The 23,703-nt window shown below is 39.3% G+C and overlaps 1 protein-coding gene across 4 annotated transcripts in view; it reads right to left on the bottom strand.

Annotated features, from left to right (window-relative positions):
- Positions 1-23,703, bottom strand: part of abca2 (ATP-binding cassette, sub-family A (ABC1), member 2) — a 169,942-nt gene that overhangs the window by 103,131 nt on the left and 43,108 nt on the right. For 3 of the 4 annotated variants that reach the window (XM_075468148.1, XM_075468150.1, XM_075468151.1), the window contains exons 3-12: positions 17,343-17,454; positions 15,501-15,664; positions 14,509-14,630; positions 8,575-8,688; positions 6,699-6,875; positions 5,482-5,703; positions 4,284-4,642; positions 3,344-3,503; positions 1,815-1,943; positions 1,481-1,648 (exon numbers count right to left, since the gene is read on the bottom strand). In XM_075468148.1, the coding sequence (XP_075324263.1) occupies positions 1,481-1,648; positions 1,815-1,943; positions 3,344-3,503; positions 4,284-4,642; positions 5,482-5,703; positions 6,699-6,875; positions 8,575-8,688; positions 14,509-14,630; positions 15,501-15,664; positions 17,343-17,454 (1,727 nt within the window). Of the gene's footprint in view, positions 1-1,480; positions 1,649-1,814; positions 1,944-3,343; positions 3,504-4,265; positions 4,643-5,481; positions 5,704-6,698; positions 6,876-8,574; positions 8,689-14,508; positions 14,631-15,500; positions 15,665-17,342; positions 17,455-23,703 lie in introns of those variants that run through there. The other variant, XM_075468152.1, reaches the window with a different exon arrangement.

The raw sequence follows: 23,703 nt of genomic DNA, 5'->3' as shown, positions 1-23,703 counted from the left end.
CACCTCCCACTGTATCCACAGGCACAAGCACTCACACCCGACACGACAGGTGGCGCCGCACCCATCAGACTGTAATGGAGACAATACCAATCAACAGCGTGTAGCGCCAGAGGCGCGCGCTCCACCTTAGAGCATCACCGCGAGGATCCACGGACCAATAGTCACGCAAAATCATGTGAATCGGTGTAAAATAAGCCGCGTGTCTAACCGCGGCAAGCCCTGCCACGTACAGGAGCCTGCCGCGGCATACCTTGACTCTGACTGCGGCACGCTGTGACAGCTCGCCCGGTGTCGCGTCTTGGCTCGGCTGAATGTCCTCCACGCGTCCATCTCAGCCGAATCTCAGCCGAATCTCCGACTCCGCCGGCAGCGGGGATCCATGCCGGACGACAGGGTAAGCAGCACAATAATAATACTAGCATCGGCGCGTATGCTAATCGGAGCTACGTCTTGTAAGCAGAAGCAAAACTTTTTGCCCCTACGCGGGGAGCTGCTGTGGAAGGCTGCAAGCAGAGAGCAAAAAAAAAGCAGTGACAGCAAACCAAGTTTAAATGAAGTGCCCCAAATGCCAGCATCCAATTGCGAGCATCAGCTGATTACCCATTGAGCGCAGCTGGCCATAAGGGTTGGGTCGGCGTCAGCCGATAGGCAAAGGGCGCGTTGACTACGTGGTCTGCCAGAACTAACGCGATGCTCCATTTGTACTTGCTGCTCACTTTGGCAAACAAAAGCACCTTTTAAGAAGCAATTATTATTTCTGGAAATTAATTATTATTATTATTCTGTGTTTTAATTATATATTTGGTCTGATGACTTGATGAGGACTCGGAAATTCAAAGTTTTCGGACCCGATTCTGGACTTCCACATCTTGACTTTGGACTCAACTTGGGACTCACGTGTCTTTACTTGGGACTTGACTCGAGACTTGATTAGAAAGACTTGAAACATGTGGCTTGTTCCCACCTCTGGTATTTACTAAAGCGATTTTCTGCCTCGGATAAAGCATGTTCAAGTCATGGTCCATTTTAGGTCTTGCATCAATAGCAGGGCCAGTGGAAACTAGTGAATTGTGGAGCTGTCAAATGAAAGTTGTATATCTTTTAGTTTCAGGTACACAATATTCTGTATGTGAAAGAAGGGACTCACATGTCCATGTGGAAAAGTAAATGGCACTGTGTCAGCCTAAATACCAAGTGCAAAACATCAGCTTAAAAGTTGATAAAAAAAATACTAAAAAACAAATATGAATTAGCTACCAATAATCAAGGCAGTCCACCCAAGATCCAGACATTAAACAGACTCTTATCAGTCAATTGTGTAGATTTGGAATGGACTGCCAGGAAATGTTCAGCTCACTCAGATATGTTTGGTATAGCTTGTGCAGTTATCCTATCATCGCTTTTACTTTACCAGTTACTGTGACAATATCACTAAAGATCTATACAAATAATAGTAAGGATTGGCCCACACTATGCTGACCTTAGACATGAAGCGTGTCCAGCCACAGGCAGCATTGTCAATGGTGTCCAGCTGCTCTAGAAGGGTGGAGGTGTTAGGAAGAGTGTAGTTTCCCTCCATAAGACCCTGCACCAGCTCACTATCTGAGCTGTTCCAAAGCACAGGGTGCTGCTGAAGCTCTAAAGACAGCTAGATAGAGGGGAGAGATGAAATGACTGGAATTATTGAGAATACCAACACATAATGTACATAATGAACTGCTTACAGAGGTACGTTCAGCGAAAATATCACAAGACAACTTTTTGGACATCTGCTTCATCTGTAATGTTAAAACAGGGTTTGTAATTGAGTATACCTGCTGTAGCCACATCAGATAACTTTGAAGTCTGCCCTCCTCCAGGAAAGTCCTGAGTTGGGCGGAGATGTTAAGCCATACCCGAGTATAATGAGTCACATTCCCAACAAATGCAAATGTCTCATTTGCCTATGAAAAAAGGGGAAAAAAATTGACAAATGTTTTTCTTTTTCCGAGAAAACAAAGGATATTGATGATAAATACACATCCGATTAAGATCACAACCTTTACAAAGAGCCAGAAGAGGCTACAAAGAGACTTTGATTTTGCATTAAAAAAAGTAAAAAATAAAGCCAAAGCTACAACTACTGAAATCCATGCAATGCTTCTTTGCATATAGAAATAAGGCTTGAGAAACTCCTGGGCCATCAGGTTAGAGCTGAGGCGACCTCAAGATTAGTCTCAGTCATTAGATCCAAATCAGAATATATTCATACCAACCCTGTGAGGATAAACAAACCCTTTATTAAATTCTACACTAACCTGTATACTTCTAAATGTACCCCAAATACAAGCAACATGTTGAAAGGGATATTTTTTTTCCCAAGTAGACAATGACACTATGAGACACAATTTCCATATCACCAGGCATCTTTGATCAGCATTGATATCATTAACTTGTGAGTATCGAGACCTTGGAGATAGTGGTATCCATTGATGCCAAAAAAGACTGATAGGGTTAAATGGAGATGAGCAGATTTGGCCTTGAAAATGCCTTTATCTGCTGGGTGAAGAAACTGCATTTATACCCAGTGGCCACAGAGCAAATAAAGAACATACTGTTGTTACCTTTCTCTAAACAGGAAGGCAATAGACAAGGTTGCACACTTTTGCCACTTTTCTTTGCTAATGCAACTGAACTCTCGGATAGCTGGGTGTGCTAAGAAGAGGGTATTAAAAGCATCAGACAATTTCATACAATTTATACAGTTTTACTATAGTACTACTAATTGCTTCCATAAATCTAGAGTCCAGTTTGCTCATTCACTACGATTTCTAATTTCTTGAGATGGTTAAAAGAAATAACAAACAACTCATTGGCAAACAACCTCCCGTGCTCTCTATCACTGTTCAAGAAGTGTGACTATGGATTTCGCTACATATGGACACTTTCATCCCAGCATCTGCATCTGATATCCTCACTGGAAATACTTTGTCTCTGGTGAACACTCTAGATACCACTATTTCCTCTATGTCAGATCAGCCTAATTGAGATGGTTGTCCCAAATTTCTTTATCTCTTCCAGCACTTATTAAAACATTATTTAACAAAATAAACAAGTCTGTGTCTACATTGCTATGGGCTGGTGAACTGTCAAGACTCAAAAAAGCAATGCTCCAATCTCCTAAGAATAATAGTGGAAATACCACTGGGTGAAAACATCAGCACCCGGGTGGATGACATCTTCGTTAATGGCCGTAAACTAACAGTGCTTTGGATGAAGTAGGGCATGTGTTCAGCTGTATCTGGGATTGTGCAGAATTTTGTATGCGCAAATGCATAAACCTATTCCAGTGTTTTCAACATGCCTTCTGAATCACTTTGTCAACCTGGGAGCCAATGGGGGAGTAGAGGATCTTGGGATTTGTGGTCATCAAGTGAACCAGAAGACCCAGATTCCTTTGTTCTTTGCTGGTGAATCCCAGAGAGCTCATATTCCCCTGCTTCAATGCTTCTGGCTCAATAATCCTGAAATAAGAACCGTGGTCAAAGACAATAAACTTTAATGCCAAGTCACAGTACTTAATCCTGGCTTTATTTAAATGGAGAAAAAAAGGCAGAGCTTAAAAATATTCAGTTTTAGACCTATGTATAATTACGGATCTTTCCTCAATCCTCAATTTTTCTCATTGTGTTTTAGTTTAATCCAATATTAGCCATACATTGAATTTACAAAAGACAGCGTGGAACTTGCCCAATAATCCTTTCATTTGTAAGTTTTCTTGAGTATAAAAGTAATCCAGTGAAGGTCTTCTTTTTCCACAGTGTTAACAACTGTTGCTATCTACAGTGTTACTTACACATTCATATATTCATGGTAATGATAAACTTTCTTGAAGTTGATCCAAAATGCTTTGTTAAAAAGCATAGTACTTATACTTATGTCTGCATCTTTCTGGTCATTCAAACGTAGTTGATTTACAAGTAAAGAAGAAGACAGTCATGACAGCCTTTTTTTTTTAAATTCTTAATATGCAAAAGAGACTATTTGCCTCCTTTGCATTCCATGGATTAGATAACCATAGTTTTATCACATAAAAATGAATATCCTGAATTCTGAAAGGATTCATGCAGTGCACATTACAATACTTTAAGTAATTAAAAATGAAGTAATATATCTTTTTAAACTGTAAAGGAACTTTTCTGTGTTTCTGATTCTTTTCACTAAAACAACATTGGTAAATGTTACAAAGTTGTAGCAATCAGTGAGCCCTTTTTCAATTTCATCACCTCTTTTGTCTCATCTACCTGTTGTTCCCACACAGAATGGGCTGCAGTCCAGCCCACAGTTGAACAAATGCTGAAAATTGAGAATGGGGGTTCTCTCCTTCCTCCTTTCCTTTTTCACTTCCCTCTCCTCCTCCTTCTCCATCCTCTCCAGGAAAGTCAGTCATATTGGGGCCCCAAGTAGTATTAAAGGACCAAGTCATGTTTGTGGGGGATGCTGTTTTTTTACCAGTACAGGCTCCTTTAGGCAATAGACGAGCCAAGCTGGAAAGCAGGGACACCTCTTTGAGAAGCCTCTCTACATCAGCTAGGTCCTTCAACAGGACCCTGAGGTGTGACTGAGAGAGAGGGGCAAACCAGCTTGGCTGCTCCAGATGCAGCTGGTGAGAAAGAAAGAGGTAGAAGGGAAATGGCTGAAGAGGGTGTGCAATTTGCATATTGTGTTGATCTGAATGTCAATACACTTTTAGAATTACTCAAAAATATTAGATTAATTGTCACATGTCTGAGGGTACCTAAACTTGTAAAAACAATTTGAATGCGTTCCACACCTGCTGTTCAAGTGTTTACATTAACTATACATTTGTTATAAAAAAGTTAGCTTGTAGAAGTAAAATGAACAACAATACTTTATTTACTACTTTTCATGTCGACTGGGAATGCAAAAATCCACTAAATCTGACCTATGTTTTTCATGTATGTTTGGAGAAAATGATCATCTTGAAGTAAAAATCTTCTCTGACATGCAGTTCAATTTCAGATTTCTGTTGCATTTCAGCTTTCCTTCCTGTTGTACGTAATAGATCTTACCTGCTACTATCACTGATCAATCCAAATATTACCTGCCACAATTCGGACAACTCGTTGATCGGTAATGCTTTAAATTTTCTTGCTACTCTTATGTATGAATGTATAAGTTGATCATAAACTCAACATATTCTCAGATCAACTGATAGGTAATATAATAATTGGCTTCAGCCTTAAAACATTTTGATGGTTTATCATTACTAAAATTTCTGTTTTTTAATGACTTGAAACAGACAAAAATAAGCAAGAATAAAGTCAATATAAGTTAAATATGAACTATTGTGAATATTCCTAAACTAGGGTTTGATGCTAAAAACAAGAGAGATGAAATGGCTGGAATCATAGAATCTATGATAGAGTACAGAGAACCAAGAAAGTGCTAATATACAACAGTTCAACACTTGAGTTGTACCTTCTCAGTGACGCTACGCGTGTTGATCTGCTCTCTCAGCTCCTGACTCAGTCGTCTGAAGCGCTCTGATCTTTTACCCTCTCCTTCACTACACACTGCCCTGTGATAGGCCTGCAGTGCTGGTTGCTGCTTCTCAGGCACCAACAGAATCTTACTGAGCTCGGTGGTGCCACTCTCCCCACAGGTTAGGAACTCCAGCATAGATCCAGTGAGAAGGACCCCCTTAGGAAGAAAGAATCAGTTTGATCATGTATGAAGAATCTGGCAAAGCTATAGGTAAAATACAGAGAGAAAAGCCTGCTGTGAGAGGCTGAGTCCTGGGTCTGTGATGCAGCCCCCAGATTAGTTACCCTAGACAAAGCTCATGATTCCATTAGATGCCCATGAACAACTGAGCTGCAAAAATCATGTGAATTTTTTTTAAAGTAAGTATCTGTGCAGATTCCTGATAAGATCACTATATCTACAGTACATGCCATGACAGGTAGCATATGGGCCAAAGTCAATAATCAGAGAGGTTATGATACTGTAGATGTTTTTTTAAATGAGAATGTGACAGAAGATAAGGCATGACTGACCTAAAAATAATATACACAAACACATATATATGATTTTGCACAACAAAATGCACCATGCACAGTTGGGCACACACACATACAAAAAATGCTCCCAGTGTTTTATAAAGTCGTGTGCAGGACAAGCTTTTAACATGAGCTTTAACTTCCTGTTGACTAAACTGTTACAAAAACTTTGGAACACGACAACCACATCTTGAAGGTGATGCCAACTAAACTGCAGTGACTGTGGAGCAACGTCTCTGAGGTTTTCAGCAGCTTGTTAAATCTGTCTAAATTAATGTGGGCTTGCAGGGCTGTTCATGTCAACACCGTGTTGTTCTGTGGCTCATAATGTTTCTGTCAGGATCTGGGTTTTTGGTTATGTTTTTGGACTTGGTTATTGGTGTTTTTGTTCAGTGCTCTTGGTGTTTTCTGTGTTGGATCAGTCTTTCTTTCAACTTGGTTCTCTTTCTCTGTATTCAGTTGTGTTTTGTTGCTCCTTGTGTGTTCTTTGTGTTAGTTAGATTCATTTTCAAAGTTAGTGTGCTCTGCGCCTTTTGTTTATATTTAAAATAACTTCTGGCTCTTGTCTGTGTCTGCACCTGGGTCCTCCCTTAACGAACCATGACAGTTTCATATTGTATGTTAAGCAATAGATACCTCCACCTCCTTAATCCCCTCCTGGTTGCTACTCTGGCTTCCTGGGACCTCAGTGAAGCCCAATGCCCGGGACATAAGTCTGACCAGAGCGTTTCTGTAGGTTTCATTCGTTGAATCATGTAAGGCTTTCTGTATAAGACCTCCATCCAGACTGTCAAAATCTCCCAGTAGCTTGTCCTATGGGTTCAAGGTTAGCGAAAAAGAAAAAGCAAGGGAAACATTACTATTAGGACAAAAAATGCACTTGCTGTGTTGTCTATAAACATAGTTACAGTAAGACATATGTGTGCATATGTGTCTAGCGGGTCCTTGTTACAAAATTATTTCCCAGAATCTCATCATTGAAAGTGGAATAAATAAGTGTTGAGTACTAAGGCTAGTTCACATTACCAATGTCAGCATTAAACATTTAATCTGGTGCCACTACCCCCATTAGCACTGTTTACAGATGCTGCATATAAGAAATTAATCAGCGTTTTTGGCTCATTTTACTTGGCTGCTGAAAATAAAACAAAAAAACATACAGATTCTTAATCGGACAAATGCACAAGATGCTAATAGCAACTGTATTTTTTCCCACTATTTCTTACTTTAAAAAGCTAAATTTTCTGCTGTGACTCAGTCTTAGTCTTTCAGCATAGAGAACAAAGATAAATCACTCCTTTTAAAGATTTAGACTCAATTTGAAGAACATTGAGTCACTTCTGGCACAATGCTTTTCAAAGGAAAAATGGAAATCTTTAGCATTTCAAATATTGCTGATACATTATCAAATATTTTAGTTTGCAAACTGACTGCATTTCAAATATGTGATTTGGTTTCATTCATCTCGTTGTTATATATTTTCCTAACAGAGCACTTCACTCCAAAACTGCAGGTTTTATTGTGGTTCCCAGAGTTTCTAAAAGTAGAATGAGAGGCAGAGCCTTCAGTTATCAGGCCCCTCTCTGCGGAACCAGCTGCCAGTAAATGTCCGGGAAGCAGACACCCTCTCTAACTAAGATTAGGCTTAAACTTTCCTTTTATATATATTTAGGAAGGGCTCAGTTGCCAGAGATTTCTTCCCATTAAAAGTTTTATTTTTTTCCACCATCAACTTGGGTATACTCAGGACAGGGGATTGAATAAAAGTGAAGTTTCGATGCAATCTGTTAGTTTCCTTAGCAAGTCAACTTTTAAAAAAAATTGGCTTTGTATGAATTTGACTAATTTGGAATCTAATTAATTTGATTTGATTGGATTATGATTCTTTTTCCAGGAGTTGGATTGTAATTGGCTTGAACTGCACTGTATCTTTAAAGTGCCTTGCGATGACATTTGCTGTGATTGTGCAAATACACAAAGATAAAATAAAAAATATATATAAATCAAATAAATACAACTTAAATGAACTGGATTGGTGACACCTCCCACACCTGCATCACCTGTATCTTCTTGGTCTGCTCACCACTCAGTGCCAGATTGTTGTTTGTCACCAGTTGCTAACCAGTTTAGCACTAAACTTAATTTTTGGTGTTTAACAATATTTTTCTAATTGACTAGATTTGCTTTTAATGACTGTCTGTACTGTTTAGCACAAAGCTGGACACAATAAGGCTTTCAGAAACTGATTTTTCCCCGTTTTACATAAGGATTCTACAATAGTGTATGTTAATATTTATTTAGTTTTTATTATTAAGGGATAAAGTATTGTCTAACCAGAGACTGCAATGTTTAACCAGAGACCGTGACCCTTAATTGGATTAAGGGGGTGTAGAAAATGAATGGAATGAAAGGCAATTTGCACTTATTAAAAGATTTAACAAAGCGCCTCACAAAATATAGAGACCTTAGTATTCTGATATGTGGTAGTTGCACTGTGCGTGTGTGAGCTCACCTTTGTCTGCAGAACTTTATCTGCAGACTTTTGTTTGGTGTCTTTAGCTCCATGGACCCAATTTTGAGTCCCTCCACCATCCCTGAGAGATGTACCAATGATAAGACTGTACACCTACAAGACACAGATATACAATGAAGATACACATAAAGAAAGAAGGTTTAGTGTGGATGACATTCTGCAAGAATGGTGGTAATTCTAGATGATAGGTGCTGATTACTACGGGCCAGTCAACTTTTTTAAATCTTTTTTCTTAGTCTCAGCAAGAGACTAATATAGAGTGAAACATGAGAAGAAACACAAAGAAACATTTTGTGTGATTTAAAAAATAAATAAATAATATTTTTTTATATAGATCTATGTAGGAATGTGTCATGATTGCACTTGGTTGTGGTTTTGTGGTTGTGTTTTGAGTTCCAGACGGGGCTGAGCAGGTATCCAGGAAGTCCAGGTCGGGGTCTGGACTGCTCCTGCCAGCACACCTGCTGCTCGTCTGGGCTCGTTAGAGATGGCGACTCGACTAGTCGCACTTAAGTCGCACAAACAAAGACTCGAGACTTGACTTTAGACTTACCCTCAAAAGACTTGAGACTTAACTTGGACTCGAGGTTTGGGATTCGTAAAAAATCTTCATTTCATGAAATTATTGTTTATGATCTTTATTTAATTCATTCCGATGTATGACAAGGCTGATGGCAGGCTGATTGCAACATAGCCTCAGGCATAGGTGCAGCCACTGATATCAAAACTACTGTAACCATGGCAGCATCAAGCATCTGTGCCATATGTTGTCACATTTGGTTATAAAGCGTTCAAGCAGACAGCAAACAAGTGAACGGCCACTTGCAAAGTGTGTGACATCAGGATAAATGGTGTCGGCTTCATCAGGCTTCAACCCTCAGCTTCAATGTAAGATGAGGGTTGATCTACTACTGTAGACAACAAAGTATATGCTATATTCTACATGAATTTTTATGTTGTAGAGTTGTGAATTTATTTTATCAATGGAGAAATTGAGCAGCCTTGCAGTAGTAGATCAACCCTCATCTTACATTGAAGCTCCCAGATCAAGGAAGTGACGTCGACGCAGCTTTAGCAGCAGAGAAGCTATCAGGCTTGTGTTGATAATAATAAACTCCTGGACTATGTACAAACTTCCAAATGCATCGTTTTATGAGTACAGACCATATTTGTACTACTGTAGAAGTTTGGTGTCATGGCATGTGATTTTAGTGTGATAATTTTGGAAATACTAACAGGTTCCATTAGCGCTTGTACTAAGCTATTCGGGATAACTCTGTAACTCAGCTGATGTTCAGCCAATATCGGAAAAACTTCGGGTGGGCTACTTGGCTGGATGTCACGGTTCAAATGACCCTAGGGTGAATCTACTCTGAACCATCACTTTAAGTACAAGACATTTCGGATACTTTAAGACTTTAACTCAAGTAACATTTCAGTCAGTGACTTTGACTTTTACCAAAGTCATATTTTGGAGGGGTACCTATACTTTTACTTGAGTGTTAGATTTCAGTACTTTCTACAACACTGAATATGTGTGTTAATGTATCCTGTTGTGCAGAGCAAGCACACATATTTCCAAATACATTTATAAACTTCAAACCAGCTTTCATGGTGTTTCTTCACAATGGATTGAAATAGCACTCTTAAGTGACCATGCTCTGATCAGTTTTGATCCTGCAGTGTATAATGATATTACATATATTGATAATACAGTAGATGCTTTAATGCCATAACATACAGAAATGCAGTCTTATCTAGGCCAAATGGCATGTGTCTAATGATAGAACGTTCATTCGAGACTTAAGACTCAACTTGGAGTTAGAAAAAATTACTTATGAACATGTCTGTGTGGCACTCATACAGATTCTGATGAGGTGGTACAATAATCTTGGTACATACATCTTGGTATAAAGGTCAAAGACAAAAGCTAAGCCAGCCTAAAGCCTCACCTGTTTACATTTAAAGCCAAAAGATCCACAGAAGATGCCAGCTCCACTGCCCTACACTGATACTTCCAAAAGGATTTGTTAAATTCCACTCAGCACTCACTCCCTCATGAAATAATTGGCAAACTGAGCTCCCTGGGCTTGAGTACCCCTCTTTGCAAATGAATGTTGTGCTTTCTCATAGATACACTAAGTTTAAATTGCCAGTCAATTTTCCTTCACTCACATGCTCAACACCAGAGTCACCACCCATGGTTGTGTGCTCTGTTCCTTCGTGTTTGTTATACCACCAATGCTGAAGTGAACAGTTGATAGGTTTAGGAAATTGCCAGTAGGCCGTTAAACAGCTTACTTGTTGTTTGGGTTATGAAAAAGGATTGTGTCCGCATCATTTTTAATTTGATTTATTTACTTTTTTTGAGAGCCAACTTTTTTTACTTATTCCTGATGAATGAAGAGGGTATGCAGCCGCCCCTTTGGTCCTCTTAGATAATTAAATTATCACTGAATTTCTTCTTATAGTGACACATTTTTGCATCATAAACCTTATCACGCACTCCTTGTTCTGGTCGAACACCCATTTCTATAGATCATTGGTGTTTTGACACATTTTGAACTTCTATCGGTCTAAAATCTGCTATCTTAGCATGGCTACCAGCTCTATCCCTCAATCTCTTGCTCTCACTTGCTCCGTGTGTCAGACACCTGCATAATCTGACCATTGATGACGAGTTTAGCTGCATGTCATCCAACCGCTGACTGTCTATGTAGTGTTCACCAAACAACGTGGGCTACGTAGATATTCGGCTAGATGATAGATAATTTGATTATCTTTCAGGGGAAAACCTGGTCTGATTAGGAGAGACGGCATCCATCCCACTTTGGAAGAGGTAGCTCTCATATCTAAAAATATGGCCAGATTTATTGGTCATCCAAAAACATGACAACCCAGGGTTGCGACAAGACAGAGTTTTAGTCTGACACTTCTCTGCAGCTTCCCACCTGCCGCTACCCCCAAAAAACCCTTAATAACGGTGTCTGCTCCCAGAAAACCCATATTTATATCCACAGACGAAGGAAATGAAAATAGAAGGTAAGTGAATTCACAAGACGTACGGCAGAATTCAACATGGCCAGCTACTAAACAAACATTTCAGTGTCAGTAAGATTCTGCTAACTTATTTCAAATTGTTTAAAAGTTGGTTATTTATTTATTATGGGTGCCAATGTCAAAGGCAGGGCACACATATTACTATTGTGTATACTTATTATTTTCCGGTTTCCGTCAATGAAATTTGACGTGCTACTAGTCCTGCACCGATGGTCTGACCGGCATAAAAAGCACATCGCCGCATGCGCAATGATCGGGAATAGTGTGGTTGTATTTTTCTCTCTCATTACTCGAAATGAATTCCGGAAAAATGGGAAAAACTGGGAATTTTCCCTGTGGACAAATGCATTGAAAACCACAAAGCGAGGGCTTTTTGGTTCTCAACGAGTACCAAACTGACCTATTTTGGAGGCCTCATAACTAAGCCATATGGCATCACAGAGACATCATTCAAGGTTTAAATGTGACAGGAAAGACTCAACTTTAACTGAACTAAAAGGTTTGTTGATATATTATACAGCTTTGACACAACGGCAGTTTACGTTTTAGGAAGAATAAAATACGATCTCATGCTCCTCTCACTCTGATTCCCACTCTAATTCCATTAAAAGAAAAATTCCTCAAACGCCTCTCACGTCCAAAATATCTGCCTTATCTACCTCTTACACCCAAAGTCACCCTCATTGAGCTTGGCCTCACAGATTTCTCGCAAATCACCTCTGAGCACAGAGAACCACCACTCCAGCTCCCATTATGAATAGGCCGCCTCATCAAATCAGTGTGAAGGAATCATTTTAAAACTGCCATAAAAAACAATCCATACGTACGAGCAAAATAAAAATTACACCGGTGGCTTCTGTCGTACCTTCTGGCGCTCATGGTTCAAGAAATTTTCAGATATGACTTATACTTTTCGAACAGCAACCGTTTGTTCGAGGCAGCTAGGCAACCTGCCATCTTACGGGTTCTTCTCTGTCAGGTGTTTGGCTTCCCACCTGAGACAATCATGTTCCGCCTGATGTCCGGCCACCTGCCACTAAGGTCACAGAGGTTCCTCCATCGCTGGTCGTCTGCCACAGGGGTCACAATTCGGGACAGTGCCACAATTGCCCACATAATTCTCCAAGTGAGAAATAAGGACTGTGTGGTCCACCGTATCAAATGTAGCCGTGAGATCCAGTACCACCAGCGCAACAGGAGCCCTCGTATCGACTGCTAAGGTGACGTCATTACGAACTTTTAAAAGAGTTGACTCTGTACTGTGTCGGGAGCTGAACCCTAACTGGAATTTTCCAAGAATGGAGTTTGCTTCTAAAAATGACTGTAAAACCTTGAAAAGAAAGGGCAGATTTGAGAATGGCTCAAAATTGGATAAAACTAAGTGGTCCAGGTGAGGTGTTTTAAGAAGTGGCTTGACTACAGCATGGTTGAAAGCAGCTAAGACAAGTGTTTAAATAGGACAAGGAGACCAGACCCAACACCAGTGAAGACCTTTCAACATCTTTGCCAGAACAATATCCAAAGGACAGTTTGTAGGTTTCATCTGTTGCATCAGCTCAGTAAGAAAGGGTAGAGAAACTAGCTCAAACTCCTCAAACACAGCCAAATGTGTGGGAGCAACAGACAGGTTGAAACTCTTGTTAGAACCAACATTTTGCCGCCTGACCTATGTCACCTTGTTAAAAAAGTAATGAAGAAAATTTTCTCAGCTTTTATTTGTGACATCCATCGGAGCAGTGGTAGAAGGATTTAGAATAAAATAAATAGTTTTAAATAACTCGCTAGGTGAGTGGCTGTTGATGGAAATAATATGGGAAAATTAATGGGAAATATTACATTTATGCTTTTATAATAAAACCGCTGGACTCATCTTGAAAAGAACAATATTTAAGTACATCATTGACTCATATAGGCTTTGTGGCTAAATAGATTACTGTAAAAACAAGCAAACGCTGCCTCAGTTCAAAACAGTTGATTTATTATATTAAATGAGTTCCCTTAGGATTTGACAGGGCCTCCAACTGTGACCATTCATCACGTTTAAAAAAAAAAAAAAGGTCTTTAAGACAGTGCAGTATAATTTTACAACCAGGCAAACCAGTGTTGCTACAAAAATGTTCCCCATTTGTTATTGTCATTCTAAATTTACAGCCAGAGAAAGCAATAATTGGTGTGTGTGTCTACAGGTGCATGTCTTGGCTGAGGGAGACTAGAGAGCTAATGCAAGCCTATTGTCATTGGTGTGTCGAGTCAAAGCTGTGGGGTATTTCATGAGTCAATGATGGGTCAGTAAGCTGTATTCTGTCCCTCTCACTTTACTAGGCTCTTTGACACTAGGTTGATTTAATTTCTAAAAAACAGAAGATCATTTAGACCCTCCTCTTATATCATACGGTTCCAAATTTACGAGGACAATAAGATGTTAAAGCAGGAAATATCAATTTGTATAGGGAAAAAACTGCTTTACTGAAATAAAAATGTTCACAATTCAGAAGGTAAAGATATTTTCAAAAAATAAAAAATAAATACTACATTGTTCATGTACTATTCAAATTCAGTTCAAGTGAAACCGACTCTAGCCGACTCTAAACTAAACACTAGCTCTTTGGAAGTGGCACAGATTTTTAAACCATTTAGTCTAGTTAGTTGACATGTAAATCATCCACACAATATTATCTATCCAAACTTAGTCATTCCTGATAAATGCATTGGTAATGAACTGACAATTTAGTCAACAGACAGACAGCCGTGACAATAATCAAAGAAGTTTGTCAGCAGCCCTAGGTGAGAAGAAGTTAATCTGAATAAAACTAAAGTTAAATAATGAAAGTGTTACCAGAGACACTGAATCACCTTTCTGAAGCTCACTGGAGTGTTGAGTAGCATGTTGGCTGTGGAGTTGGACAGGGAAAGGTTGTTGACCAGGAACTGCACAAAAACTGACTGGTTCTTCAACACACTGGCCAGTGTGAAGCCTGCATTCAACAAACACACACATTTTTTTTATTATCCATCCATTCATCCATGATAGCTTATACGAGAGGAATGTCATTTACAAGCTAACCACTTGTATATATTCAAAATTCTAAGATCATACTTACCTGGTTAAATAAAGGTTAAATAAATAAATAAATACTAAGCTCAGGCCCACAATCACCCGTTAGGAGACAGAGGTCATGTTTTGGGGGTTACATTTAGGGAATTTGGGCTGGAATTTGGTAAATACTGTCCAAAGCCCTATGTGCATCTAAATAATTTTAATATGTTATTACACATGGTACATTACAGAGAAACAAAACATTTCCATAGAAAAATACGTATTTTGTATGTTTACAGAAAATGAAGGAGCTCACTCATTTAACTAATTAATAGTACAATGAAAGCTCACATTGTAACTGAAATGCTGCAATACTAGTCTGTGGTTCTCATGTTTTGTGTCTTCGTATTCTATAAATGGCTCTACTGAGATGCAAATAGATGGGTGAGTGTGAGGTTTGGCATAGAGCATAAGTACTAAGAAATGTTATGCTATGTTCACTTCTTGAGTCACTTACTTTATAGTGGTTCAAAATTCTTGCCTGAATTCTCCTGAATCCTGTTTCAACCCCATACCAGCAGGTGAAATACAGCAGCTGAGTATTTTGACAGTGCATCATCCTAATTTTATCTCTTCACTTGATCGTAATATATTGGTCAAACCCTTTTAGTTGAAGCTGAAAGTCTACATTTCAATCATGTCCAACTTATTACGTAACACTACAGAAAGTGATTTCAGCAATACGTTTTGAAGTTTCACACAAAAGAGAAAGATATCCCGACAACACATTACATGAAGCATGGCAAACCTTGACTCTTGTTGAAGTTATGGTCTGGTGGTAAAGGAGTGGAGCTGATACTCTCAAGGTGTTGCTGCAGGGTCTCCAGCTCTTGACCCAAACCAGGTCGGTCAGACATAAAGAGTCGGTTCTGTTCAACCACTTCACTGAGCCTATCCAGCAGCTGGGTCACTCTAACAGAGATGGGTTTACACATGAAACACTTGTTCAACTGAACGGAAGAAGACAGTGTTACTGTTAGGCGTTCAATTTCTTCCACAGACAGAACAAAGGAAGAAAAATAGTAAAAAAGTGGGCTGTGTGAAGGGGGGGTTGGCTGGACAGAGGGATATCTCTGTGATCTCTGATGCTCTGGCCATTTGTTGTTTTTACTCACACATTGGGGCAGCTGTAGCTCAAGAGGAAGAGCTCTTGCCCACCAATCGGAAGGTTGTCAGTGGTTCGACTCCGGCTTCCCCGGGTCACTTGTCGAAGTGTCCTTGGGCAAGACACTGAACCCCAGGTTGCCTACTGATGGCACATTGCATCCATCGGTGTAAGAATGTGTGAGAAAGGAGTAGGAAGCGTGTATGTACGCGTAGATAGACTAAGATGTGCTGTGTGAGTGAATGTAGTGTTAAAGCGCTTGGAGTAGTCAGCTAGACTAGAAAAGCGCTATACAAGTACAGTCCATTTACATTGCGCTGCTCACTTTGGTGTTCTGGATCTCTTCTGTTCTCGTGTTTCTCAAAGTTTTATTCTTGGTTATGTGCTGTTGCAGCATCCTAGCTGGCAACTGAGATCCTCTCAATCTCAAGAGAAGGTTTTCCCCAAGAAATTGTGTCCTGAACTCTTCATGAACTATTTGAACATATAATAATTCATTGCTAAAATTGTGAATTTTTACACCAAATGGCCCACACTGATATGGTTTGCTTCACAATGGCCCTATATTAATAAATATTCAAGGTAGCAGTTTGTCCACAAGTTTAGCCAGCATGAATGAAATTTGCTAGCACATGAAAAATCCAAAGACCCATGTACTAAACACACCAGAAACTCTGAAAATTGAAATTTACTCTTTAATTTAGGTGATAAACTATTTTCAGGCAATGTATTTGCTTAAACTGCTTCTTAGAGATTTGATTAAATTGGCACGATATAGTGTCAGTGATACAAAGGTTAAGCCTGGTTGAACTTGACAATTTTGCTTTTGACAGACAAACTTGTGGCACCAACTTCCTTATCAGCAAAAGTGTTTTGTAAAGAGTTAAAGTAGGACTGAGCATATCCTTAAAGATGACATATTATGCACTTTTCAAACAAAGATTTTCTAAGGTATGAGAAAAGGCTTTGGTGAAAATACTTGTTCGTTTAAGCACAGTGGTCCTTTTCTGGCCTGTGTCTTAACAACTCTCCTGAGAACATGGTCTTCAGAGGCACAGAAAGTGAGCAGGTGCTAACCACCAAACACCACCCAGTCTGTAATTTAATGTGTTAAATGCTATACTTCCAGTCATACCAAAAATACTCTTGCTTTACACATAAATTTAGATAGTTACTCTATTGATCCGAGAGGGAAATAATTTGGCAGTGTAGCTGTAAGCTAGCGAAAGATGCAAGTAAATACTTAAATTTCCCTTGTCGGAAGTTCAGGCCCTGAGAGTTGGAACAAATGGTCCCCCCATTTGTTCCAAGTGCGTTCACTTGCTGGTGACCCAAATATATGCTCTCAAAAACAGAATAAAAAATGTTCATAATGTCTCCTTCAAGTCTGATCTTAGTTTTTTCAAAGAGGTACATGAAACACACAAAAGAAAAAAATCCCACAAAACAATACCAATAACAGGATATGTTTCAGGTTTTACTTACGTAGAGTTTTTGTACTGCAGGAAACCAAATTCATCCCTTTGTCCATCTGGGCACAGTGACTGCATTATGGGGATGATGCCTGCTGAGGTGAGTGGTGCTGCACTGTAAAAAGCTGGATATGAAGGAAGAAAAAGAGTAAAAGAGGGAAGACACACAAAGGAAAAGGTTGCAACAGTGGTAGGCAGGAAGGTGACAAGAAAATACATTTTTCAAATATAGAAAAAGAGGAATGTAAAGGTTGGTTTTCCATGGAAAGAAAATCACATGAGATGATAAAGATAAAACAAAAAAGAGGAAAAGAAGCTGTGTATGAATTGGAAGGGAATAATATGTTAGGCAGACCATCTGAAGTACAGTAGCTAATGACAGGAGAGGTCTCTAGATGTCAATGCTACACTGCATATTGTAGGTTTTTATCCATTTAGTTGCCCATAAATGGCCTGTATTTTTCCTTTTTCATTCATACACCGTAATTGGATTAGCTTTCAACCAGAAAAAGAAAAAAACTGTTAAACCCAGGAGAACTAAAGAGAACAGTAATATTGAAGCAGTTAGCAAATATGTGGCATTAGGTAGTTATCAAACTGTTTCAATTTCCACTTGTTAGTTGAGAATACCATGCAGCAACAGCACCCATTGGGATGAGTGAATTTATACAGAATTGCTGGCGCATTTGACCATTTTTATTTATTTATTTTTTTTTTAAATGGTGATGGAAAAATCTGATGGCCATCTGTCATTTTGAGATATTGCAATTCACACCCCTGGCCACTTGGTGGCGAGTGAGCATAATAATTAGCTATTGTCTCTCTTGATGCATTACCTCGTTGTCTTCATTCGGAAAAAATTCACAGCAGCTGAGTTTCCGAAGTTTCTTCAAAAAGCCCAATAACGATGATGTTCAGCATCCAGCACAACATCAGTGATTTCTGATGTTACACTGGATACGTTGATCTGTTTCTATCATTGTTTTGTATTGTTTGTCTGTAATTGTGTTCTATGACTTGCTGCTGTCTTGACAATTTTGTAAAAGGGTTTTTAATCTCAATGAGGCTTTCCTGGTTAAATAAATTCTAAATAAAATAAAAAAAATACTGACTGGAGGAGCTAACATACGCATTATGAAAATCAACTGATTACATTTCAACAACAGAAGTACCACATGATACAAGCTTTAGCAACATATTTTTTTCATTTAAGGCAGTTGGCTAAGGGGAAACCAATCTTTTTGAGACAGTACTTTGAGTCGGTAAGCCATGCCTTCATCACGTCTCAGCTGGATAATTGCAATGTATTTTATTCTGGAATCAGCATTCTAGAGTCTTCCCTCTCACGTTTCCAGTTGTTTCAAAATGCAGTTGCATGTCTTTTAACTGGATGTAAGAAAGATCACATTATACCCATTCTGGTTTTGCTTCACTTGCTGTTTGTGTATTTTATAATTTGTTTTTAAATCCTTCAAAGCCCTACCTCTCAGAGCTGTTTCATCCGTACAATCCTGCTCAGTCTCTCAGGTCAGCTGATCAGCTGCTACTAGTTGTACCAAAATCAAAACAGAAGCTTCGAGGGCACAGAGCGTTTTCCATTGCTGCTCCTTAAATGTGGAACAATCTGCCTTCGCATGTTAGATAGGTCCCTGCACTGTCCACTTTTAAAATTCATCTTAAAACCTACATTTACTCGTTGGCATTAGACCCAGTATGAGACGTTGATTTTATTTCATTGTTGGACTTCTTGTCTTTTATTTTAATTTTTTTTTATTTTATAGTTTTACTAATATTTTAATTTTATTCCTAATGTAGGCTACAGCACTTTGTTAAAGCCATGTGAAAGTGCTTTATAAGTAAAGTTGGTATGGTATGATATGGTAACATTATATACCATTTTTACCACAACCATATTATTCACAAACATGGCCTGTTAAAATACAATGTTACAATAAAATGACGTCTTTGAACCAAAATGGCTGACTTACTGTTGGGTTTGGGACATTGCTCTAAGAGGATTTTAGTCATTCTTAATGTGTTCTATGTGCTGTGTGTGCCATGTTTCATAAAAATACAGGTATTGCAGTTATGGGGCTACCACAAAAGGATGGGCTGTGTAGTAATTTTACACATTCCCTTAATGTGCAAATTTTTTTTGCACATGTTCAGGCCCCCCAAAAAGCAATTAATTTAGGAACAGAATAAAAAGAAGAAGAAACGGAATAAATGCTATTGATACAATAAGCCTTCATACCGCCTTTGGTGCTTGGGCCTTATAAAAAAAGGCCCCTGATAAAAGCATTTAAAATAGAAGTTAGAAGCAATAAAAGTAAGAAGTCAAAATTAAAACAAAAGGGTTAGAATGATAAAGGGCTAAAAACAATAACAATAGTTTTGCCTAAACTCCAAAGTAAGAAAATTACAAGTCATTCAGGTCTGTAAGACAAACCTGGGACTTTAATAATTGGTTAGTTTCATCAGTTTTTATTGATACATAGAACTGGGTGTCAATGTCATTATCATAGCAATGGTAAACCTTTATCGTGTTCCTTGATAATACAGCCTAAAATTAGCATGTACAGGAAAATAAAATTGGTCTTAGTCCAAAACCTTGCAAAACCCCATAACATACTCTACTTCGTGTAGGGAACGCACCATTTATAGGTACAAACTGGAATCCATCTAATGAATATGACTTCAACAAATCTTTATAATAAAAGGTTATGGTCAATGGTATCTAAAGCTGTACAAAGAGCTAACAGAGGTTAGTTTGTTATATTAACCTGTTCATGGAAGAACAAGTCCAGTTGCCCTTATTCAAGCTCTTATGGTTACCATGACCTGGATGACTGAGAATCTTGATCAACATATCTAACCGGTTTCCTGCTTGAAAATGACATGTCCAAAATGAATTGAGTATTACTCTGTGTAAACCATCTTGGTATTAAAATAAAGCTAATACTTGTGACACTTAATCAGCGCTGGATCAAACCAGATGTTCCCCTTCCGCCCTTGGGTTTGAGGATATTAATGCAGTTCTAGTGCTTGACTGAACTCTTCATATAACCCATTATACTGCAAATTGGTAATAAGATATTTGAGGACTTTTTTTCCAAGAATTTTAGAAATAAAAGGAATTTTGATTATATATCCGATTTTGGAACAAATGCCTGTGTTACATAGCCCATTTGTATGATTGCAGCAATGTGTAGGTTTGGTCAAAATTTGAGAGAAGCCATCACTTCCAATAAGTATTTGAAGGAAATACAAAGGCTGTTATGGAGTCAGGAGACTAATTAACTTCAAATAGGTGTGGCTGATTTCTTGTTACAACAAAGGGCCAAATAAACATCAACCCATAGGCCTCAACGTGACTACCTGTACAGTTAAAATATTTAAGATGTGCTCCAAGATTGGCTCAATTGTAAAAAGACAATTTTAATGAACACCTCCATGTGTATCAAAACATTTCAGTTTAGTTTTAACTACATTTAAATGAGTTATTTTTGTATTGTTCAGCCCCAGGATTACAAGTGACTACAACCGGTATTATCAATGTCACGATTTAAGTGAGTTAGGTTTAACTCAGGTTAGGACCCAAATGCAGTGTGATAGAGAGAGAGGCAAAGACTGGAGGGTGGTCTTTAATAAGAAAACCTGAAAGCGCTGCTGGAGCAGAACAAGTGAAAAAAAATAACAGAAAGAACTAACAAAGTGAACAGAGGAATGACTTACTGACCGAAAATACTGACAGCGCTCCAACATCATGACAAAAACAATGACCTGGCACAGAACAAAGGACAACCTGGAGGATATATACCAAGGAGGGTGATAACACACCAGGATCAGGTGTGGCAATTAGAAACTGAGGACCTGGTAATAAACCAAAATAAAAAAACAGAGACCATGACAATGTCAACAACAGGAGAAAAAAAGAAAAATTACAACAAGGCAGTTTATCTGTAAACCTTCCTTGTAATCCACTGATAGATATCTTCAAAACCAAAAAAAATTTTACAATTAAAAAGGGCCCTGACAACCCACTTTTGTAAAACCATCAGTCCTAAAAGTAATTTCTTCAATATGTTTTCAATGATCGCTGTTGCATCATTTTAAATTATCATTTAAATTATCAGTCCCAAAGGTTTCATGTATTTTCTGGTGGCCTTTATTTAAGAGTAGGTATACAGGAAAGTGGGCAGCTAGAGAAGACATGCAGCAAAGGACAACAGCCTCAAACTTGGGCCGGCTGCAACTTTGTGGCTAAAACTTAATTAATCATTCTGCAAGACAAATCTTAATGATGCCCATCCTTAATTTTTACACTTTTGAAGTGAAACTCCCATTAATTTTTATGCAAGAGGGTAAGGTAAAGAGATTACATGCACAGCTGAGTTGAGTTGGAGTTGGTCTAAATGGCCTGTTTAACTTGTCCACTGGTCTTTGTGAGGTGTCAAACAGGATGTTCACAGACGGATGTGGCCATAGAGCTTAGAGTGTCACGGAGTGTCATCAGCAGGTTGCTACAGAGATACAGAGAGACTGGAAGAGTCACAGAAAGGCATAGAAGTGGACGTCCTTTGTCCACATCCCACAATGATGAGCGCTTCATTGTGAACAGCGCCCTGTGGAACCGGATGATGAATGCTACTCAACTCCAGGCACATTTAAAGGGAAACTCCGGGGCATTTGAAGCGCATTTCCATTGCTAGAGGTTGTCAAATACTCACGGTAGGACACAGACCGGTGCAAATCGGCGCTCCCTGTGCGGCGATTGTGCTGTTTGCGCAGCCTGTCATGCTAACCAAATACATGGTGGCTAAGGGGCAAGTGCTAAACCTTCCACGTAAAACAAAAACTTGCACACTGCAGAAACGTCACACCACTTTATAAACCATCCGACAATAAAGTCACAAGCCTTACCAAACAACTTTATAAACAGCATGTCACTTACCTCTTGTCGGTAGGCGCGCGCATGTGAAAGCCCAAAAGAGTCAATGGACTATACTTTTTAAAACATTACAACAATACATGCCCAGTAATATTGTGGTAATGTTTTAAATACTTGAACGCAGTTTTTCTAGAGAAGATAATTGTTTTGTATATGGGATTATCGTCCATTGACTGTTTTGGGCTTTCACATGCGTGCGCCTACCGACAAGAGGTAAGTGACATGCTGTTTATAAAGTTGTTTTGTAACGTCCCCACGCCATTAATGTGAGAACCATGCATATGGTTTTGATGGTAAGGCTTGTGACTTTATTGTCGGATGGTTTATAAAGTGGTGAGACGTTTCTGCAGTGTGCAAGTTGTTGTTTTATGTGGAAGGGTTAGCGCTTGCCCCTAGCCACCACGTATTTGGCTAGCATGACAGGCTGCGCAATCGCCGCACAGGGAGTGCCGATTTACACCTGTCTGTGTCCTACTGTCAGTATTTGACAACCTCTAGCAATGGGATTGCGCTTCAAATGCCCCGGAGTTCCCCTTTAAGGGAGGTGAGAGGCACCCAAGTGTCACGTCAGACCATTCAAAGCCGTTTACATCAGCGTTGTCTGGTTGCCAGACGACCTGCAAGGGTACCTGAGCACACCACCAGGCACAGGTGTCATCGTTCTGCATGGGCCAGGGAGAATTTACTACTTTCTCCAGAACTGAATCCCATAGAAAACCTGTGGGGTCAGCTGAGTCGCCATGTAGAGGCTCGTAACTCTGTACCCCAGAACCTCAATGACCTGAGGGCCGCCCTTCAAGAAGAGTGGGATGCCATGCCTCAGACAACAAGACGACTTGTCGTTGTCAAGCTGTAATTGATGCTCAGGGGTAAAAGACAAGTTCTTGAGACATTGACATGTTTTGTTGTGGTATACCCACCACTGTTGTTTGCTTTTGTTTCAATAAATTGTTTGAGATGAGGACATTACCAGTACATGTTTCTAGGGTTAGGGTTAGTGTTGCCCTACTTTCATGATATAATATCACTGTGGTGTGAACGTTTTACATTTTTAATAAGTTTCACCCGAAAGCCAAATATCCCTAACTTTTTGTGAGTAGTGTATTTCCAGGAGTGAATCGCACTCCAATTACAATATTTTGGTGTGCCTGTCCATTTTTAAGAAGCTTTTTTCATATGACTTTGGTCAAACTAAAAAACACCAAAAAGTTAGACATCCATCCATCATCTTCCGCTTCTCCGGGGATCGGCTCGAGCCGCCTCATCTGACTCCTCTCGATGCGGAGGAACAACGGTTCTACTCTGAGCCCCTCCCGGATGACCGAGCTTCTCACCCTATCTCTAAGGGAGAGCCCAGACACCCTGCGGAGGAAACTCATTTCGGCTGCTTGTATTTGTGATCTCATTCTTTCGGTCACTACCC

Source organism: Odontesthes bonariensis, chromosome 6, assembly GCF_027942865.1.
Source record: "Odontesthes bonariensis isolate fOdoBon6 chromosome 6, fOdoBon6.hap1, whole genome shotgun sequence".
NCBI lineage: Eukaryota > Metazoa > Chordata > Actinopteri > Atheriniformes > Atherinopsidae > Odontesthes > Odontesthes bonariensis.
Note: the sequence above shows the minus strand (reverse complement) of the source record. Positions and strands in the feature narration are given on the sequence as shown.